This window comes from Coenobita brevimanus, chromosome 65 (genome assembly GCF_032717465.1).
Source record: "Coenobita brevimanus isolate Jiangsu-jjx chromosome 65, ASM3271746v2, whole genome shotgun sequence".
Taxonomy (NCBI): domain Eukaryota; kingdom Metazoa; phylum Arthropoda; class Malacostraca; order Decapoda; family Coenobitidae; genus Coenobita; species Coenobita brevimanus.
In genome coordinates, this window is record NC_137018.1 from 52,087,978 (window position 1) to 52,104,689 (window position 16,712).

Consider the following 16,712-nt stretch of genomic DNA (forward strand, 5'->3'; position numbering starts at 1 on the left):
CAGGCGACTTTTTAATTCGCTTATCAGGGAAAAACGAGGCGTTAGAAACAATGTAGCCTTTCTTACCCTGTGTAATATGTATTGAACGGATTAATGTCGCTATTAAAGCATAGTTTGCTATTCTTTAACGTAACGTTCATATCAGAGGGTGTAGTTAATATGTAGGGTAAGTTCGAATGTTGCGCGTGATCTGGGCATATAGCTACGATAATTTTTATCTGACAAACCTTTAACAATACTGTGTTGAGCCTGAATAAATATTTCGTAAACAAGGGAGAGTTCGTGCGAAAACATGTAGCAAAGTACGGTACGTAAACAGGAATATTCAGTTTTAGTATAAAAGATCTTGTTATATCCCAAAAAAGAGTATATTGATAAGTAGTATATATATATATATATATATATATATATATATATATATATATATATATATATATACGACAGTAATAATATCAAGAAAACTCAACGTTATTATTTTCATCCGCAACTTAAAATCGCCGTACCGTGAGCCTGAATTAACTCGTGAGTGAACGACTGACTGAAGGTTATGGAGATGCAACCACAACCAGGCCGGTGGGCTTAGGCGAGTGTTGTCGCCTATTTTTACGTTTAATTCTCTTTTAATGAATGGATTTGAGTCATCTTCGTCATATCGTCCTGTGTCACTTGTGCGTCTTCCTTCACCGCATTAGTTCATTGTATATCATTATTAAACTCGGGTGCTCGTTCACGCTTGCTGATACTCCAATAATTTACTGTAATTGCAGTTTGGAATGGTGCCTAATTACAGATGATTATATTTGTATGAGGGAGTATGGACAGGTAGGGGAGAGTGTGAGCCGTGACCAAGTGTAATCAAGCAACTTAAAGCATGACTTTAGTCTAATGTGGGGGCTCTGGCTGTATTTTTGCAGTTTTGGACAGACATGCCTTCTGGTCAAGTTATTTAGGTTAGATTTGTTAGTTTAGATAGACTAAATTAGTTAGAAAAACCAGTCTTAAAGGAAGTAATGCTGCAGTCCAGGCTGTTTTCTTTAGTCCCACAGTCTTTTAGCATTAGATTTACTGCAGCTTGTTACCAGTTGACTTTCAAACAAAAAATTTTGAAAACTGACAAAATGTACCTACTTTGCAATAATACAGAAAGCCACTTGAATGCCCCCAACAGCATGTTTACTGCTGATTCTGTTCACTAGACAGGACATCAGCACACCAAACAAATGCAAATGTTCACAATCTAAAAGCCATATACCATATAAATAGCTGTGGAATCCTAACTGGAGGTTCCTGGGTCAACCACGAGACCTTTAGGCATGGTGTCCTTTGCCCTAGCCTATTTGTACCTAGAACTAGAAATAGGTACCCGGAGTTACTTTCCTTGTCTGTTCACCATCACCAACTGGAGGTGTTGAAAGCTAACTGAGGAGCTTTGCCCCCCAGACCCCCCAGTGACTGTAACACCATACAGCGTGGAAATTAAAATGTACATTAGGTAAAACCTGCACAAAGACAGTATCGTGCATTAAGAGCATTTGTTAATCATGGTGTATTCAGTACCGGTAGCCTAAGCATCACACATCCATGTGATGGCAAAGGTAGGTATGATCACAATGGAAATCTGTATACACCACACAGGAGACATCCATTAAAACATGATAGAGGTTAGCAAAATAATGCTTGGCGATTAAATTAATTCATATTCTGTAAAATCTAAGGTAAACACAGTATGAAGTACAGTATCGGAACTCCGTGTTGACGAACACTTTTAAGAACAAACGTTTGAATAAGTCCAGTGTATAGGATAACATGTAAAAAATAACAAAGGATCCTACCAACACTATTTCAATAGGAGATTTGGAAATATTGTCACTGTTGTCATATTTTGATATAATAACCTTGTCTTTCCAGAACTCCAAATTTACCACGGTTGGCTGCACTTCTGGTTTTGCAGTATTGAACAGTCGTGCCTTTTGTTTAAGTTATTTAGGTGAGGTTAGATTAGACTTGTTAGATTGGGTATGTTAGTTTAGGTAGACTATGTTAATTAGAAAAAAATAATAATAATAACCTTGTCTGTTCGGAACTGCAAATTCACCATGACCAGCTCCTCTTACCTTAAATTTCCTTGTTGGGTAGCCTACCCTTGGGCAGCTGTGCTTCGGGTAGGGAAAAAAGTGTCTCATGTTGGCTGCATGGATTGCCCAAAATATTTTTGTTTTACTCTCTCTCTCTCCAGTATACAGTATATATGTAGACTGTGTACAGTGTGTGTGTGTGTGTGTGTGTGTGTGTGTGTGTGTGTGTGTGTGTGTGTGTGCATGCGTGGTGTGTGTGTGTATCATCATCATCCGGACCTCCTTTCTCACCCTAGGGCAAGGTGAGGAGTAGCAATGTCCAGACAGCCCAAATTTGTCTGGTCCAATGAGCTGCACTTCCATTCATTCATCATTCAAGCCCCCGGAATCCTGGCTCTATCGGATATGCCAAAAACATTCAACACGTTCTGTAGCTTCACAAACGTATCCGATGGAGTCTGTCTATCTATTGCCAGACGCCATAATCTCGTAAGGGGTGGTCATTTGACTTTGAGTTATTTGTTTTACGGAGAGGGGCACTAACCCTCCACCAATCCACTTGCTGACACGTAGGGAGCACATATGTTCTGGTTATATGGTTACCACCCAGCATTGCAAATGGTTACTTGGCTTACATGAAACCATTTGGCTTGTCACTCGATGTAAAGCCACCTGTAAGGGAAAGAAAAGCAATAAGAAGTGACAGGAAAGATGGGAGAAATAGGAAGAGAGGAGGGAGTCAATGTATGTATATATGTATATATTTTCCTGCTATTGTATTATGTGAAATAATCTGCCGAACAATTAAAGTCTGGGCTAAGTTAAGATGAAAGAACTACAGCTGCATGCAGTTTTAACTCATTCTCAACAGTGACAACATATTCAGCTCGAGAGAGGCTTCATGTATGGAATGGATTCTAGTAATTTCATACATTCTGTATCTAAAAATTATTTATTTATTTACATATTTACTTCTTTGATTATTCATGATAATTTAGTTACTAATTAATCTTTTTATATTGCCAGAATTAATTGATCATGGGAGAGATGAGCACAGTGATATCTTCTTTAGTTGGTCAGCCTTATGACTATTTTATTTCAGCTTGGGAAGGACTTGTGTTACTGAATGGAGTAATTTTTTTTTTTTTTTTTTTTTTTTTTTTTTAAATAAACATGATGTAATGTAAAGCCACATTCTAAGTGTCTTTTCAGTCTTCATAGCACCTTTTCTTTAATTATATAATTTACATGTTACACCTTAATAATCCCACCTTGCTACACCTTAATGCATGCACTGCCACATACTTTGTACTCCTGAAGCACCCCCAATGTAAGTGTGTGTGTGGGGGGAGGGGACTTGTTAGGGGATAAGAAGAATGTTAATACCAATGAGAGGTTTCACCTTGATCATTTTCTGGTGAAAATGGGGTCTTTTCTGGTGAAATTGGGGTCAATTCATCCCAAGTGGTAACATCCAGGTGGTGCCACCACGTTATTTGGATGGTACTGCATTTTCCTGTGGTGTGGATGTGAGTCGGCTATGGAACGCTCTCAGTGTGCACTTGTATCATAGCGGTACATAATACCTTACATACACAAGGAGGAAGTGCGTATATATATTATGCCAAATAGGGGTACAGCTACATACAGTGAAACACTGCTCATTGAAATCATTAAAATGGTTGTATTAATTTGTTATACACACGTTAGCAAACATACAGTGAAATTTTGTTTGGCACACTTAGCTATAGTAATACTGTAGTTACATGAAGTGATACACAACACAAACTACAATATTTACACAATTACAACACTGCATATATTTACAGTCATCCTGTCAGTTTCTGTGTCTTATAGGGTCAGTAATGAAGGAGAATATAGGCTGGGGTACTTAGGGGGAGGGTAGACCTACCACTCACCACTGCCATTGTAGGTATAGCTACTCTATTCATGCTGTTGCTATTTCTTGGAGTTGAGTCTGTATTTATACGAACCTGGCAGTGAGCGTGGGTTTAGGGTTGTCCATGTTTATGTGGACCTGGCAGTCAGTGGGTTAATAACATCACCTTGTTACACCTTAATAATCTTATGTATCCTCAGAAGGAGGGCACCTTTAGCCTTCAGTTCACTGGGTTCATTTATCAGATGCGTGGAGTTAAAGCTATTACTACCACTAGTGTCATATTACAGGTAATGATCGCTGCAGGAAGAATGACGGTGGGTGCTGTGATGATTGGCCGCCCGCTGTTTTGTGCTGCCGTGTGGCCCGCAACTAGTCATGCTTCAGCTGGCTTCCATACACTTCACCCAAGGTTACTATAGTGCATTTGTTTTAACCACACAAAGATCCCTAACCAAGAATGGCCAGATTGGAAGATTGATTTGATTGTAACCAAAGAGATTCATTCCCACCTCATTAGAAAGGATCATTGAATTCCATCTAACCACAGCTAAGTACAGAAGTTGTGAAAATAACCCATATCTGTCAGATGAAGACTAATCAACAGCCGTTTATGCTTTTTTGCCTTCATTGCTGTTGGATAATTTGTGTTGAAGAATTGTATTTTTAACCATAAGAGGTCATTGTTACTTTTGCGAACAGGAAGATCAGCCATGGATCTGTTGCACCTCCCCCCCTTTTTTTTTTTTACTGATAATAATAATAATAGTTAATAATAATAATAAGGCACCTGGTGGTCTATCAAATAAGGAACTCAATCTAGATGTAGCCTGTCACAGTTTGCTTTATAGAGGTGGTTAGGATTTATTACTCACATAGTGCAACTCAAGGGCAAGGTACTGGGCACTCTTTCCTTAAGTGTCTGGACTGGATAGCCCAGTCCTGGGCATCCATACTCCTGATAAGGCAGTACTGGGTTGGTTGATGGAAGGATGGATGGCGATATTTACCACACTCACTGTCTGTGCACTCTAGCATTTTCCACAAAAACTGTTATTATATTTAGCCATGGGAGTACCATTACTCAACTCAGAAGGTTACGTTTAGGTTATGGTTCCCAGTGCTTGTTGTTGTCATTGTTAAAGCTCCATGCTCATCTGAATGTAAACCCAATGGACTGCAGGTTGAATTTGTCTCCTGCAGTCCACCATCTTCCCTTTTTTGAGTAAGGTAGGAACTGATAGATGTTGATATAACCACTGCCTGATTGTATCAGTGCCACTGCATGAATATATTCCTGTCCAGCACTTTTGTGATTCATAGGAAGTAATAAGGCTGATAGAATATGGAAATACCCAACATCCAGGGTGTTATTATGTCACAGTGACATTGCTGCTGTGCTGTTTTTGCTCTAATTTTGTCTAAAATATGATGTAGTGCTGCTCTCGGGTGTCTGCCCTTTCCTCCATCCATCCTCTTCTGTCTTTCCTTCATTCTTTCCTTTCTTCTGCCTGCGGGTGACTTTACACTCCCTTTTGTGTCTTTCTTTCCTTCATTCTTTCCTCTTCCTTCTGTCTGTGGGTGACTACACTTCGTGACAAGCCAAATGGTTTTCCTGTACACCAGGAAACCATGTACCACGTTGGTTGGTAACCATATAACCAAATTTTGGCGCCTGGTGTTTTAGTGGGTAATTATTCTGCTCCAATTGGACTGAGCCAGTGAAGGTTTATATCCAAGGGGTTGTTGGGGTTTATTGCTCACGTAATGCCACTCAAGGGTAAGTGAGGCTGGTCACTCTTATATTAAATGCCAGGACTAACTTGCCTAGCCCCAGGCTTCTACGCTTTTCATGGGGCAACATAGGATTGGATGATGGATGGATGGTCTAAAATTGTCATGCCTTCATGAATGCCGAGTTAAAACAATAGATAAACATTAGAATGTAATGCTAGTCATTAGAATGTAATGCTAGTCATGGAAAGGACATAAAGCAGTAACTTTTTTCTCCTCATTTGAGCAGCATGAAATAAATGACAAAAGGACAAAAATCTTGGCCAGGTTAAGATGGATGAGCTGTAACAAGAAAGCCAAACATTTTGTAATGGTAACTTGATTATATAATTTTAAAACAGCTGTGATCTAGATCTCTTATTCATCAGTCACTTGGGAAATAGAGTTAGGATGATTTAGAAAGCCTGGATTGTGCACAATGCAGTGTGTTTGAAAAATTTTAAAGTAAACCAAACTGAGAACTGAATTAGTTTAGGCTATGTCAGGGGACAGGCAAGAGATAAAGGAATCATACTGTACATCATATTGCTTTATGTGTGTGAATTGTGTGAAGTAAGATGATGATAATAATGATGCCCGTTATTTTTTCAGACTTTTCTTAGCAGCTTCAGAAACAGTTCCTGCTATTGTTTCAAGTATCCTAGTCAACCGGAAGATTGAGAAAAGAGTGGATTCACACATACAGAATGCCTGGTCCAAACAGTACAGCACAGTGGCTTTGCAGAGAGACACCTTGGTTAGAAAAGAAAAGAAACAAGGTATTATTGGTAGAGTTAGCCAGCGTCTTAGGTCAAGTGTAAGGGAGTCTACAGTGTCAACAGTGACCAAAAATGTAGAGAACACTAGTTTGAGTTCTTTTGATACAGGTGAAAATGTGGAGACTGTCTCATCAACAGTGGCTAGTAATACAGAGGACACAAGATTGCGGTCTTTTGGTATAAGTGAAAAAACAGTCAATATCACCAAAGAGCTTAGCAAGGAGACAGTTAGTAGTAGTGAGTTGAACACAGAGGAGGTTGACTTTGAGGCCCTTGTTGAGCTAGAGGTTGAGCTGAGCCGACAGGATGGCCACTTGGTCCCTTCTTCAATCTCTCCATCACAGTGGCAGGAACTCCTTACCAAGAAATCTTTCAATGCCCGCCGCCAGTACCTCACATTCCTGTTCAAAAATGAAATGAAGCGACTGAATACTAAGAAAAGGAAGGAGGAAAAGAAGATTTTGGCAGAGAAGCTGGTGCAAGAAAAGAAACAGAGGGAGGCAGAAAATGACCACATTAATTATGGGCTGGGCAATAACACCATCTTCATAAAGATCCTCGACTCAACAATGCTTAGATTCTACCATGGACGTGTTATGCAGGAAATTATGTTTGGTCAGCCCCTGGTTCTGGATATGAGTTACGATGAATACATGCAGAGCAGGGAACAACAAAACTGTGCTGACCAAGTTAAGGTGAGAAGCAACTACTATTAGTTAATACTTTTAATACAATAAAGCTTCATTATATGCCTTTTGATGCTCATTCCCCCCACCCCCCAGGTACTGTAAAGGGGAAGCATTAGTAGGAAATTTTGCTTTGATTACTGTTCATTTAATAGAAAAACTAAGCATTTAAAAAAAAAAAGGCAGCAGCTGACGGGGCCTTCCATGTATTGCATCTATGACTCATTGCTAAATTCCTTCTGCGTCACTTTGTCATAACTGGGAAAGGTTTGGATGATGATGATGATGAATTCCATGATTATCTTTTGCTATCCTACTCTGTAACGTGTGAATTCTCACAAATGGAAGATTAACAAGAATCAGGTTAACCCCTTGAATCCATTGTTTTTTTTTTGTTTGTTTGTTTGTTTTTTGTTTTTGTTTTTTTTATGCTACTGTATATTTAGATGGTTATACTCAGGTTAGATTTTTTAGCTAAGTAGTTATAGATAGTCTTCATCATGGTAACCCCTTCAGTGTGAGAAATTGTGGTTGAGTTGAATAAATTTGTAATAAAATGGGAAAAAACATGTTGATGGATTTAAGGAGTTAAGGTATTTTTGTACCATACCTTTGATATTTTTCTGTTTTTACACTTTAACCTTGCAAAAAATTACCAGCTCTCGCATCCTCATTTCTGAGCTGTAAAAGTAGATGAAAAGTGGAATATGTGCTAATCACCAAGAAGTATTATGGAAGGAATATAAAAGCTGTAGTGATGTCTTATTCTGCGAATGAGCAGTGGAAAATGAGCTGCTATTGGTCAAAGATCTTCCTGGTTAAAGTAAATGTGCAGTACTTTTGTGTTCTATACTGTAAGGTTTGATTGATTTGTGTGTGTTTTGCAGTGTTATGTACAGGGAGTCCCCGATAAACGAAAGGGTTAGGTACCCTTAAAATCTTTCGTATATCGATTTTTCGTATATTGAAGCATTTTTGCAAATAAGAAACTTAAGAAAATAAGGAGATGCGTTCCAGGAGCCCCCCAAAATCTGTTAACTTACTACTCTGAACTGTACTAGGCTAATTGTAAGCTCTTAAATCTGTAGTAGAAATGTTAATAATAGCTAAATGAACTTTAAGCAGTTGTTTATGTATTAAATTACTAAGGAAAAAATAGAAAACAGTACTGTACAGTATATACAGGTGAGGCCCGATTTCACTCACGCCCTGGCTTTCCTCGTGCCTCTTGATAATTTTGAGCTTGCGCTCCAGTGTCAGGGTTCGGTGTTGCTTGTTCTTGAGGGGCTCCACAGATGATGATGAAGGTGAAGGATGCTTGGGTGGCATGATGCAAGATGCGAAAGATTTGCGGAGTACAGAGGGCACGCACTACACAGCTGGGGAGCGGGAACGGTCTGGGACGAAGCTGAGGTAATTGCTTGCCTCGCCATACACAATAGTGGCACTGCAGTCGGTTGCCATATATTGGGGCTTTGTTTATCTGGGACTCCCTTATGAATTATAAATCGTTTATGCCTGTGAGGTGGAGCGAGGAATCATGGGGCCGTGAATGGGAGTGTGGCCCATTCAGTTGGGCAGACTGGTGTTTACTCTGTATGTCTAGATCCTACCTCACACCATTTGTAGGTGTGAATATAGGTATGAATGATGATGATGGCGACAGACTCTTCCTACAGATGCTGATTGCGAGCAACCGCCAGCACAAGGAGCCATTCCACCTGCACCTGTGTAATGCCTCAGCACAAGCTGACACCATACTGCGTCTCCAAAGGTTCATCCCTCAGATTTTGGAGGTAAGTTGTTTTAGTTTGGTCTTGAAACTTAGCAAGAAATCATCATCATTTTCATCATCATCATCATCATCAGATCCCAACACCCAGCTTACAGAGAAGGTGAGGTATAGGTGTTTGTGTTATTAGCTACAGTATTGTTATCCTCGTGATCATAGTCCTCTTCTTGATGTATTTTCCCACCTGGAGATGGGATTAGGGAGGATTCAGAAGCAAGTGTACAGATTGAGAATCTGTGACAAGGACAGAAACATCCCAGGCCACAACTGATTGGACTCGAACCCGAACCCATGCCATTCCTAGTTGATACACCATTCTCACCATGCCAGCCCAGATCTCCCATTTTGTCCTACAGAAACACTGCCATCCCTGAGCACTGCTACACAAGGAAAGAGATGTATGAAAGTAGAACTGTCAACTTTTTCAGTCAGTGACATTATTTATATTTTCATTCTTATTTATTTATTTTTTTTTTTGAGATTATGTTGATTGATTACGTGCTCATAGAGAAATCGGCATGGTGAAGAGGTTAAGAGAGCAGTGGAGAAAAAGAGAAAGAAGTGGCTAGGGTGGATACAGGACAGGGGTTCAGCTGATATAAGAAATGAATATATTGAGCTCAAGAAGCACGTAAAGAGATTAGGGAAGAGGAAAAAGGAGGAGGTAAATGATAATGTAGGAAGAAAAATGAATGCAAATTATTCTGAAAATAGGAAGTTATTCTCGAAAGAGGTGCGGAAATGTAGAAATTACAGTGGAAAGAAATGTGAAAATGTGAAGGATGTAAGTGGTAGATTGTTAACCCATGGAGATGAAGTAGGACCAGATGAAAAGAATATTTTGAAGGTCTGATGCATGGGAGTGGAGAGAACAAAGTGACTGTTAATATGATTGGTTTGGGGGGTTTACAGAGAAGGAATGCAGTTCCAGGAAACGTGAGACTCGCAGAGGTGAAGAACGCTGTGAATCGGTTGAAAAATGGGAAAGCTGCTGGGGTTGATGAGGTGTATGCAGAGATGATTAAGTGTAGTGGTGAGAGCAGAATGAAGTGCTTGTTGGAGATATGTAAGAAGGCATGGATAAGTGAAACTATGCCATTAGAGTGGAAAAAGGCTGTGATTTTACTCCTGTACTAAAATAAAGGTGAGCAAAGTGAGTGCAAGAATTATTGTGGTATAAGTCTATTTAGTGTGGTAGGGAAGGTAAATGGAAGAATTATTTTGGAGAAAGTAATAGAGAGATCAGAAGTCCTGTTGAGTGACAAACAGGAAGGCTTTAGGAGTGGCGGAGGATGTGTGGATCAAATATTTACAGTAAGACAGATAGTGTGAGAAGGACTATGAGGTGTTTATGGCATTTATGGATCTGGAAAAAGCATACGACAAAGTAGACAGACAAGGATTGTGGAAGGTTTTGCTCATATATGGTGTAGATGGTAAACTGCTAGGTGCTGTCAGAAGTTTTTATGATGGTGGCATGGCATGTGTTAGGGTAATTGGTCCTCTAAATGATTGGTTCATGAATTATGTGGGCGTGTGACAAGGTTGTGTGATGTCTCCATGGTTGTTCAATTACTGAGTGGTCAAGATCTTTAGAAGTAGCCATAGTGTGTGTAAGCTTCAAGCAAATAGTCTGACATATGGGGCTGCTTGGTGTTGGTGGTGGTTGGTTCATGGTGAGGATGATAACTATGACTATTTAACAGGTAGAGTACCCATTGACAGTAAGCTCCGAGAGTTATCTTGATGCTTACCCTCGGGACAAGCTGATATATCTGAGCCCACACTGCAAGGAAGAGATGATGGAGTTTGACCGTGATGCTGTTTACATCGTGGGAGGCATTGTTGACAAGTCCAATAATGAGCCTCTCTCTCTGGCCAAGGCAAAGAGGGAGGGCATCCGGATGCAGAAATTACCCCTTGACAGGTAATTTATGGTTTGATTTAGTATGTGCCTCCTCTCTTCCTGTTTCTTCACATCAGTGTTTTAGGGCATTATGCCAATATTATATCACTGATTGGAACTAGCAGATGGTGAAGTCTTTATATATCCTTTGACAGGTACCTTGACTGGGGTTCTGGTGGGTCAAAGAGTCTAACACTGAATCAAATGGTGGAGATATTATTGGACTTCAGGATCACAGGTAAGCTTACTGCTGGGCCAACCAACCCCTGTTTTAGCATTCGTTGCTTTTAGGAGGCTTTCTCACTTCATCATCACCATCATCTCCAACACACTGCTCCCTCATGGGAACTCTCTGTAAGGGTGTGGCTATAACAAAACCACCTCCAGGCTACTTTATTTGCACATACGTCACTCAGTCTCTCTAACACCCTTCTTCCTCATCCTTCTTTCTCACTAATTTACTGTTTGCTGGTACCTCTTCCTTAATGATATATCTTATTTTATTTAGTTCACCTTTTATCTTTCATACCCTTCCATCCTTTTCTGTTCTTTCCTTCATTCTTTCCTTGTCCTTCTGCCTACCTGTGACTTTACACTCCCTCTTCTGTCTTTCTTTCCTTCATTCTTTCCTTTTCTTTTTGCCTGTGGGTGACTGTACACTGAGTGACAAGCCAAATGGTTTCCTGTACACCAGGAAACCATTTACTACGCTGGGTGGTAACCATATAGCCAAATTTTGGCACCTGGTGGTTTAGTGGGTAATTATTGCGCTCCAGTCGGATTGAGCCGGTGAAGGTTTATATCCAAGGGATGGTTGGGGTTGATTGCTCATGTAATGCCACTCAGGGATGAGTGAGGCTGGTCACTCTCATCTTAAATGTCGAGACCAACTGCCTAGCCCCGGGCTCCTACGCTCCTCATGAGGCAATGTAGGATTGGATGATGGATGGATGGACTAATCAGAGCCACTTGATATTGACAGAATTTTGATAAGTAACATAGATGAGAAAATTATTGTAATGTATGCAGACAAATGATAAGGTAAATGCACTAGGGGTCTCCCTAACCGTTGAGAGTATACCTGTACTCACTCATCTTGTTTTTTCCACACTGCCCCATCACCATGATAAACTCTCATACACTGATCAGAATCATCTGACAGTGGTAACCATAAGTTATATATAAAATGAAAAAAGATCATAATGAAGCAGTCAGTGAAGATCGTTTCACACACAGTTAGGGCTTACTGTAAGCCAGCATATCACACACAGACATAATCACTGTGTCATTGCAGTGGTGTCATCTCAAGTGTATCTGAACAGGAACCTTGTAGACTGCAATTTGTAGTTACCCTTCTCTTGCAGTCCACCATCTTCCATTAGGGGTATAGGGAGGGAGTTGAGGAATGTTTGTATAACTGGTTAGCAGAGCTGCCTGGTTATATGAGCGCCACATGCAAGTGTCCCTCTGTAACACTCTTATACATATGACTTCCTATATATCAGGTGATATGTATGCCCTGCAGGTGACTGGAATTATGCTCTGCGCCATGTGCCTCGAAGGAAGGTGCGTGGTCCAACGGGACCTCGGCAGCAGGAGGAGAGACTCAAGCGTAGACTGAGCTACAATCGTAATAGGTACAGTACATTGCTTTAGCACATTTGCTCTTACCTGATGAAGATCTCATACCCCTTTCAGCCCAGTTGATGGCTAGATCTATTCAAATTAGAGCAATTTGCCTAGTAACCAAGGAGATTCATTTCTACCTCATCTAAGGCTACAAGAACTTAGTGGGAAAATAATGGGGGGTGGCATAGTTCTATCAGGTGAAAATATGCCAACTATAGTCAAGAAGGAAATCAAGGAAGTTGATTGTGGCACTGATATAATGTACAGTAACTGTCTGTTCTACCCTTTTAACCCCATGAATCTGATGGTGAATCCATCCATCCATCCTTTTAAAATCATTCTATCAACAGACAATTTTATTCAGAGGAGGAGAGATTTTTGTAACTGGAGGTGGGAGCTGTAACTTTCATTAACCCCTCCAGAACATGAGGTCTATCCTGAGCTGTATGATTAGTAAGGGGCAAGAATAAAGTGGAGAAAATGTCATCTTAGTGAAGAGGTTACTTGTGATTTGAACCCTTTGATCATCTTTAGTTTTTAATCCCTGGACAGTGGATGATTTCTGTGGCGAATAAACTTCCAAAGGATAGATAAAAGTGAGCCAGATTCAAGATCTGTTCATTTTGAGATGCCTGGACATATTTTACTTAAAATACAGGAGGTCATAGGCATAAGGAAATCAGACAGAGGAAGAGATGTTCCAGAGTTGGCCTGTTGCATAACTGAAGGAGTAGGAGTACCAGTTAACTCTTGCATTAGAGTTGAATGGAAAAGGGGTGAGTGTTTGCCGCCTTGTGGGTGCTAAGCACCCACCATGATGGAGGAGAAATGCAAACAAGTAGTTCAGAAGAGCAATGACCATTAACCCCTTCGCACCGGGCTGTTTATACTTCCATTGCCCTCTCAGTACAGGCAATTTTCCCAAAGTTTCTTGTTTTCAAACTTTAATATCTTGGAAAGTATAGGAGTTAGGAAAACAGATTTAAAACCATATTACTCAGCAACTCTTCTTCTTGCGAATGAAACCATCCCCATCTGTAGCTGGTCATGTTGATGAGTAAGGACGTGAAGAATGTAGCAAATTTTGGCTGCGAGGCAGGCTGTATTCATGCATTTGCACGTGGCACCCCCACTAAATGTCCATTGCTGTCATAAGCATTTCAGTCATCACTGCTATTAGCAGACAGCAACAATAAAGCAAAACAACCAAATTGCCATGAGACTTTTTTTTACATACATTATCTAATCCTGTGTTGCTCCATAAGGAGTGTAGGAGCCTGGGGCTAGGCAAGTTGATCCTGACAGTGAAGATGAGAGTGACCAGCCTCACACATCCCTGAGTGGCATTACATGAGCAGTAAACCCCAGCTACCCCTTGGATATAAACCTACACAGGCTTAATCCAGTTGGAGTGCCTTAATTACCCACTAAACCACCAGGCGTCACAGTTTGGCTTACAGGGAACCACCCAGCATGGTACATGGTTTCCTGGTGTACAGGAGACCATTTGGCTTGTCACTCAGTGTAGAGTCACTCATACGCAGAAGGGAGAGGAAAGAAAGACAGAAGAGGAAGGAATAAAGGAAAGGGCAGTCACCTGAGAGCAGCACTATATCATGTGAATGGATGTGAGTGCCCCAACCTACACTGACCTTTTTATTTATTTTTTAATGGCATTTAGATACTGTATATCAGTATTGGTGGTCTAGTGGATCAGTATGCATCACATGGAGGAATAACCCTGTCATGATCACCCATTCATTCCATGAAAGTTAACCATATGTTTTCATTTCCTTTTCTTTTTTTTATGTAATTCCACTGGGGGAACTCAGCTGGCTATCTTCTCTTAGATAGTCTAGGCTGTGGTAGCCTAGTTTCAGACACTACTTTAAAAGGTGTGATATGTGATTGGCTATCATTGTTACATCAGAGTAATTTTTTTTTTTTTTGCTGCAGTTTCTCTCTCTCCCTATTAATGTGTTTCACTTTCTCTTCACAGAAAGTTTGAGTGGTTTGACAACTGAGACGTCTGGCCCTGTAACACCACCTCTTGTGCTGTGCAGCAGGCTTCTGAGATTTGCTGTGATGTCACCAGGCCCCAGATTCACTAATGTATCCTCAGACAAATCCGTATCATAACTTGAACTTTTTATTTTTAGTGGGAATGACAAGGAGAGTGCTGAATCATCCTGTTTCTTTAGTCATCATCATCAGCTGCATCAGCATCAGCATCATCATTCATGCCCCACCCAAGGATGGGGAGGAGTAGGGTCCAAAGAGAATGAGGGAGACTGACCAGTTTCCAGCTGAATGAGCCATACTCCCATTCACTTGCCATTCAAGCCCATGAAGTCTTGGCTCTACCTCGCAGGCATAAATATTCGCACTTAGTACAGGTATTGGCAAGTTCTTCCTTTAACAACAATACTTGTGTCATTTATGAGAGAAAACTTTTTGCAAGTTATCTTGTTTTGCAGGAAGATGAAAAGGGAATGCAAAATTTTCACATCTCATTCTTACTGCTACAACAAATTCAAGGTACAACGGAATTGATCGTAGCTACCTTGGGAATCTGACCCTAGGGCACGCATTCTTGTTGACTTGGGACATACACATATTATTTATTTTTTATTTGTAAGCAGTGAATATTTAGTATTTTCTTCTGTACAGTCGTGACATGACTTTTTATTGGGTTGTGTCAAATAAAAACTGATCACATACAGTACTGAAAAAGCATAAATTGATGTCGATTTCACATGGGTTCAGTGGGGATATGTTGGGGTTCAAGGGCTACTTAACCTTTATAAAAAAAAAAAAAAAAAAAAAAAAAAAATGCTACCCACCTGAAGTATAGTATGTCATAAGCTGGTCCCCCCCCCCTCCTCCTCCTCCCCCAATGGTTGGGGAATGGCTGGAAGGTTTGGGTGATCACTCTAGGTTGTCTGGAAAAGATGATGAGCAATGGGGAGAATGAAGTGGTTAGGCAAGGGAGAGCATAGTGGTGTGGCAGGTGGGGTGCAGTACTGTGAGATGGCAGGAGAGTGATGCAGTGAGGCAGCAGGAGAACGATACAGTGTTTTCCAAGTCACAGGTTTCACTGTTTCACACAAAAGAAATTATCTGTCCACACAATATCACATGCTGCACCATTCATTGTGCACTTGCTCTGTTATTTTGCCATAGCAATGGTGTTTTGATGTGCATGTAAACATGGGGCTACCATCTTGGATAAACGTGTGACCACTTGTGCGGGTGGCATGCGTCTGCATGGGATCGTCGTTCGTGGCCATTGCAAATATTGTATAAGTGATTTTTGCAATCATTAACCCAAAACTAGGTACATTGTATAAGCTTTCATAGATCGTTATAGTGATCAGTCGTATACTAAGCGATTATATATCAGGTCGCTACTGTATGTAGTTTCACTGATATATTTTTACATACAACAACAACAACATTACTCTACCGAAAATATGAAGGTAGTACAGTGTATAAGTTACTGAATATCTATGTTTTCCTCTGTACATAAATGTAAGTATTTTGCCTACATTACCATAATGAAAATACAAATGATAAAATGCTTTGGTGTGTTCAGTACCAGTAATCACTTAATCTCATTCATTGCTGTTGGTACAGTGTTTGATAAGAGTTGTGAGTAACCCCTCTTCAGTCTGATCACGTGCAGCATTTTTCATTTTATTTTGGTTACTCTTAGCAGCCGTGGCTCAGTGGGTTAGAGCGCTCCGCTCTGGCCGAAGGGTCGGAGGATCGAATCCACCCAAAGGTCATTGGTAGACATCAGGAAGGGCATCCGGTCATAAAATGCTACACGCTCCAGTCCAAAAGTCCTCTACCCAGGGGCAACGCCTTAGCCTTTCGGGGATACCTGGCGTAAAAAATTTTTTTTTTTTTTTTTTTTTTTTTTTTTTTTTAAGGCAGTTGTATCAGCTTAAGAGAGGCCTGTAATACTAAACAGGTTAATGATGGCTATACCTGACACCTCCAATTTGAAGAATAAAAGTGACTGAAGGTTGCAGAAACAAAGGAAAAATGTCTTTGGACTGAATGGGTTGGCATTTGTAGATGTATGGGTTGAGCTGAATTTCAGTTTCTTGTAAATAATGGTAGCGAGTCATTTTGGTGGCTCTAGTCACATATGGATGTGAACCCAG

General features: G+C 40.4%; 1 protein-coding gene across 1 annotated transcript; it reads left to right on the forward strand.

Moving 5' to 3' along the window:
• The first annotated feature begins 545 nt into the window (after positions 1 to 545).
• On the forward strand, positions 546 to 16,425 carry rswl (tRNA methyltransferase roswell). Its single transcript, XM_080276627.1, has 8 exons — positions 546 to 573; positions 4,266 to 4,387; positions 6,361 to 7,222; positions 8,893 to 9,009; positions 10,712 to 10,932; positions 11,067 to 11,149; positions 12,437 to 12,548; positions 14,540 to 16,425. The coding sequence occupies exons 2-8, from the start codon at positions 4,269 to 4,271 to the stop codon at positions 14,562 to 14,564; spliced, it is 1,539 nt and encodes a 512-aa protein (XP_080132753.1). The 5' UTR covers positions 546 to 573; positions 4,266 to 4,268; the 3' UTR covers positions 14,565 to 16,425.
• Positions 16,426 to 16,712: the final 287 nt, after the last annotated feature.

Coding starts and splice junctions, on each gene's coding strand:
- rswl (XM_080276627.1), top strand. CDS start 4,269: ATGATCGCTGCAGGAAGAATGACGGTGGGTGCTGTGATGATTGGCCGC. Junction 10,933..11,066: donor CAGAAATTACCCCTTGACAG/GTAATTTATGGT, acceptor ATCCTTTGACAG/GTACCTTGACTGGGGTTCTG. Junction 12,549..14,539: donor CTGAGCTACAATCGTAATAG/GTACAGTACATT, acceptor TTCTCTTCACAG/AAAGTTTGAGTGGTTTGACA.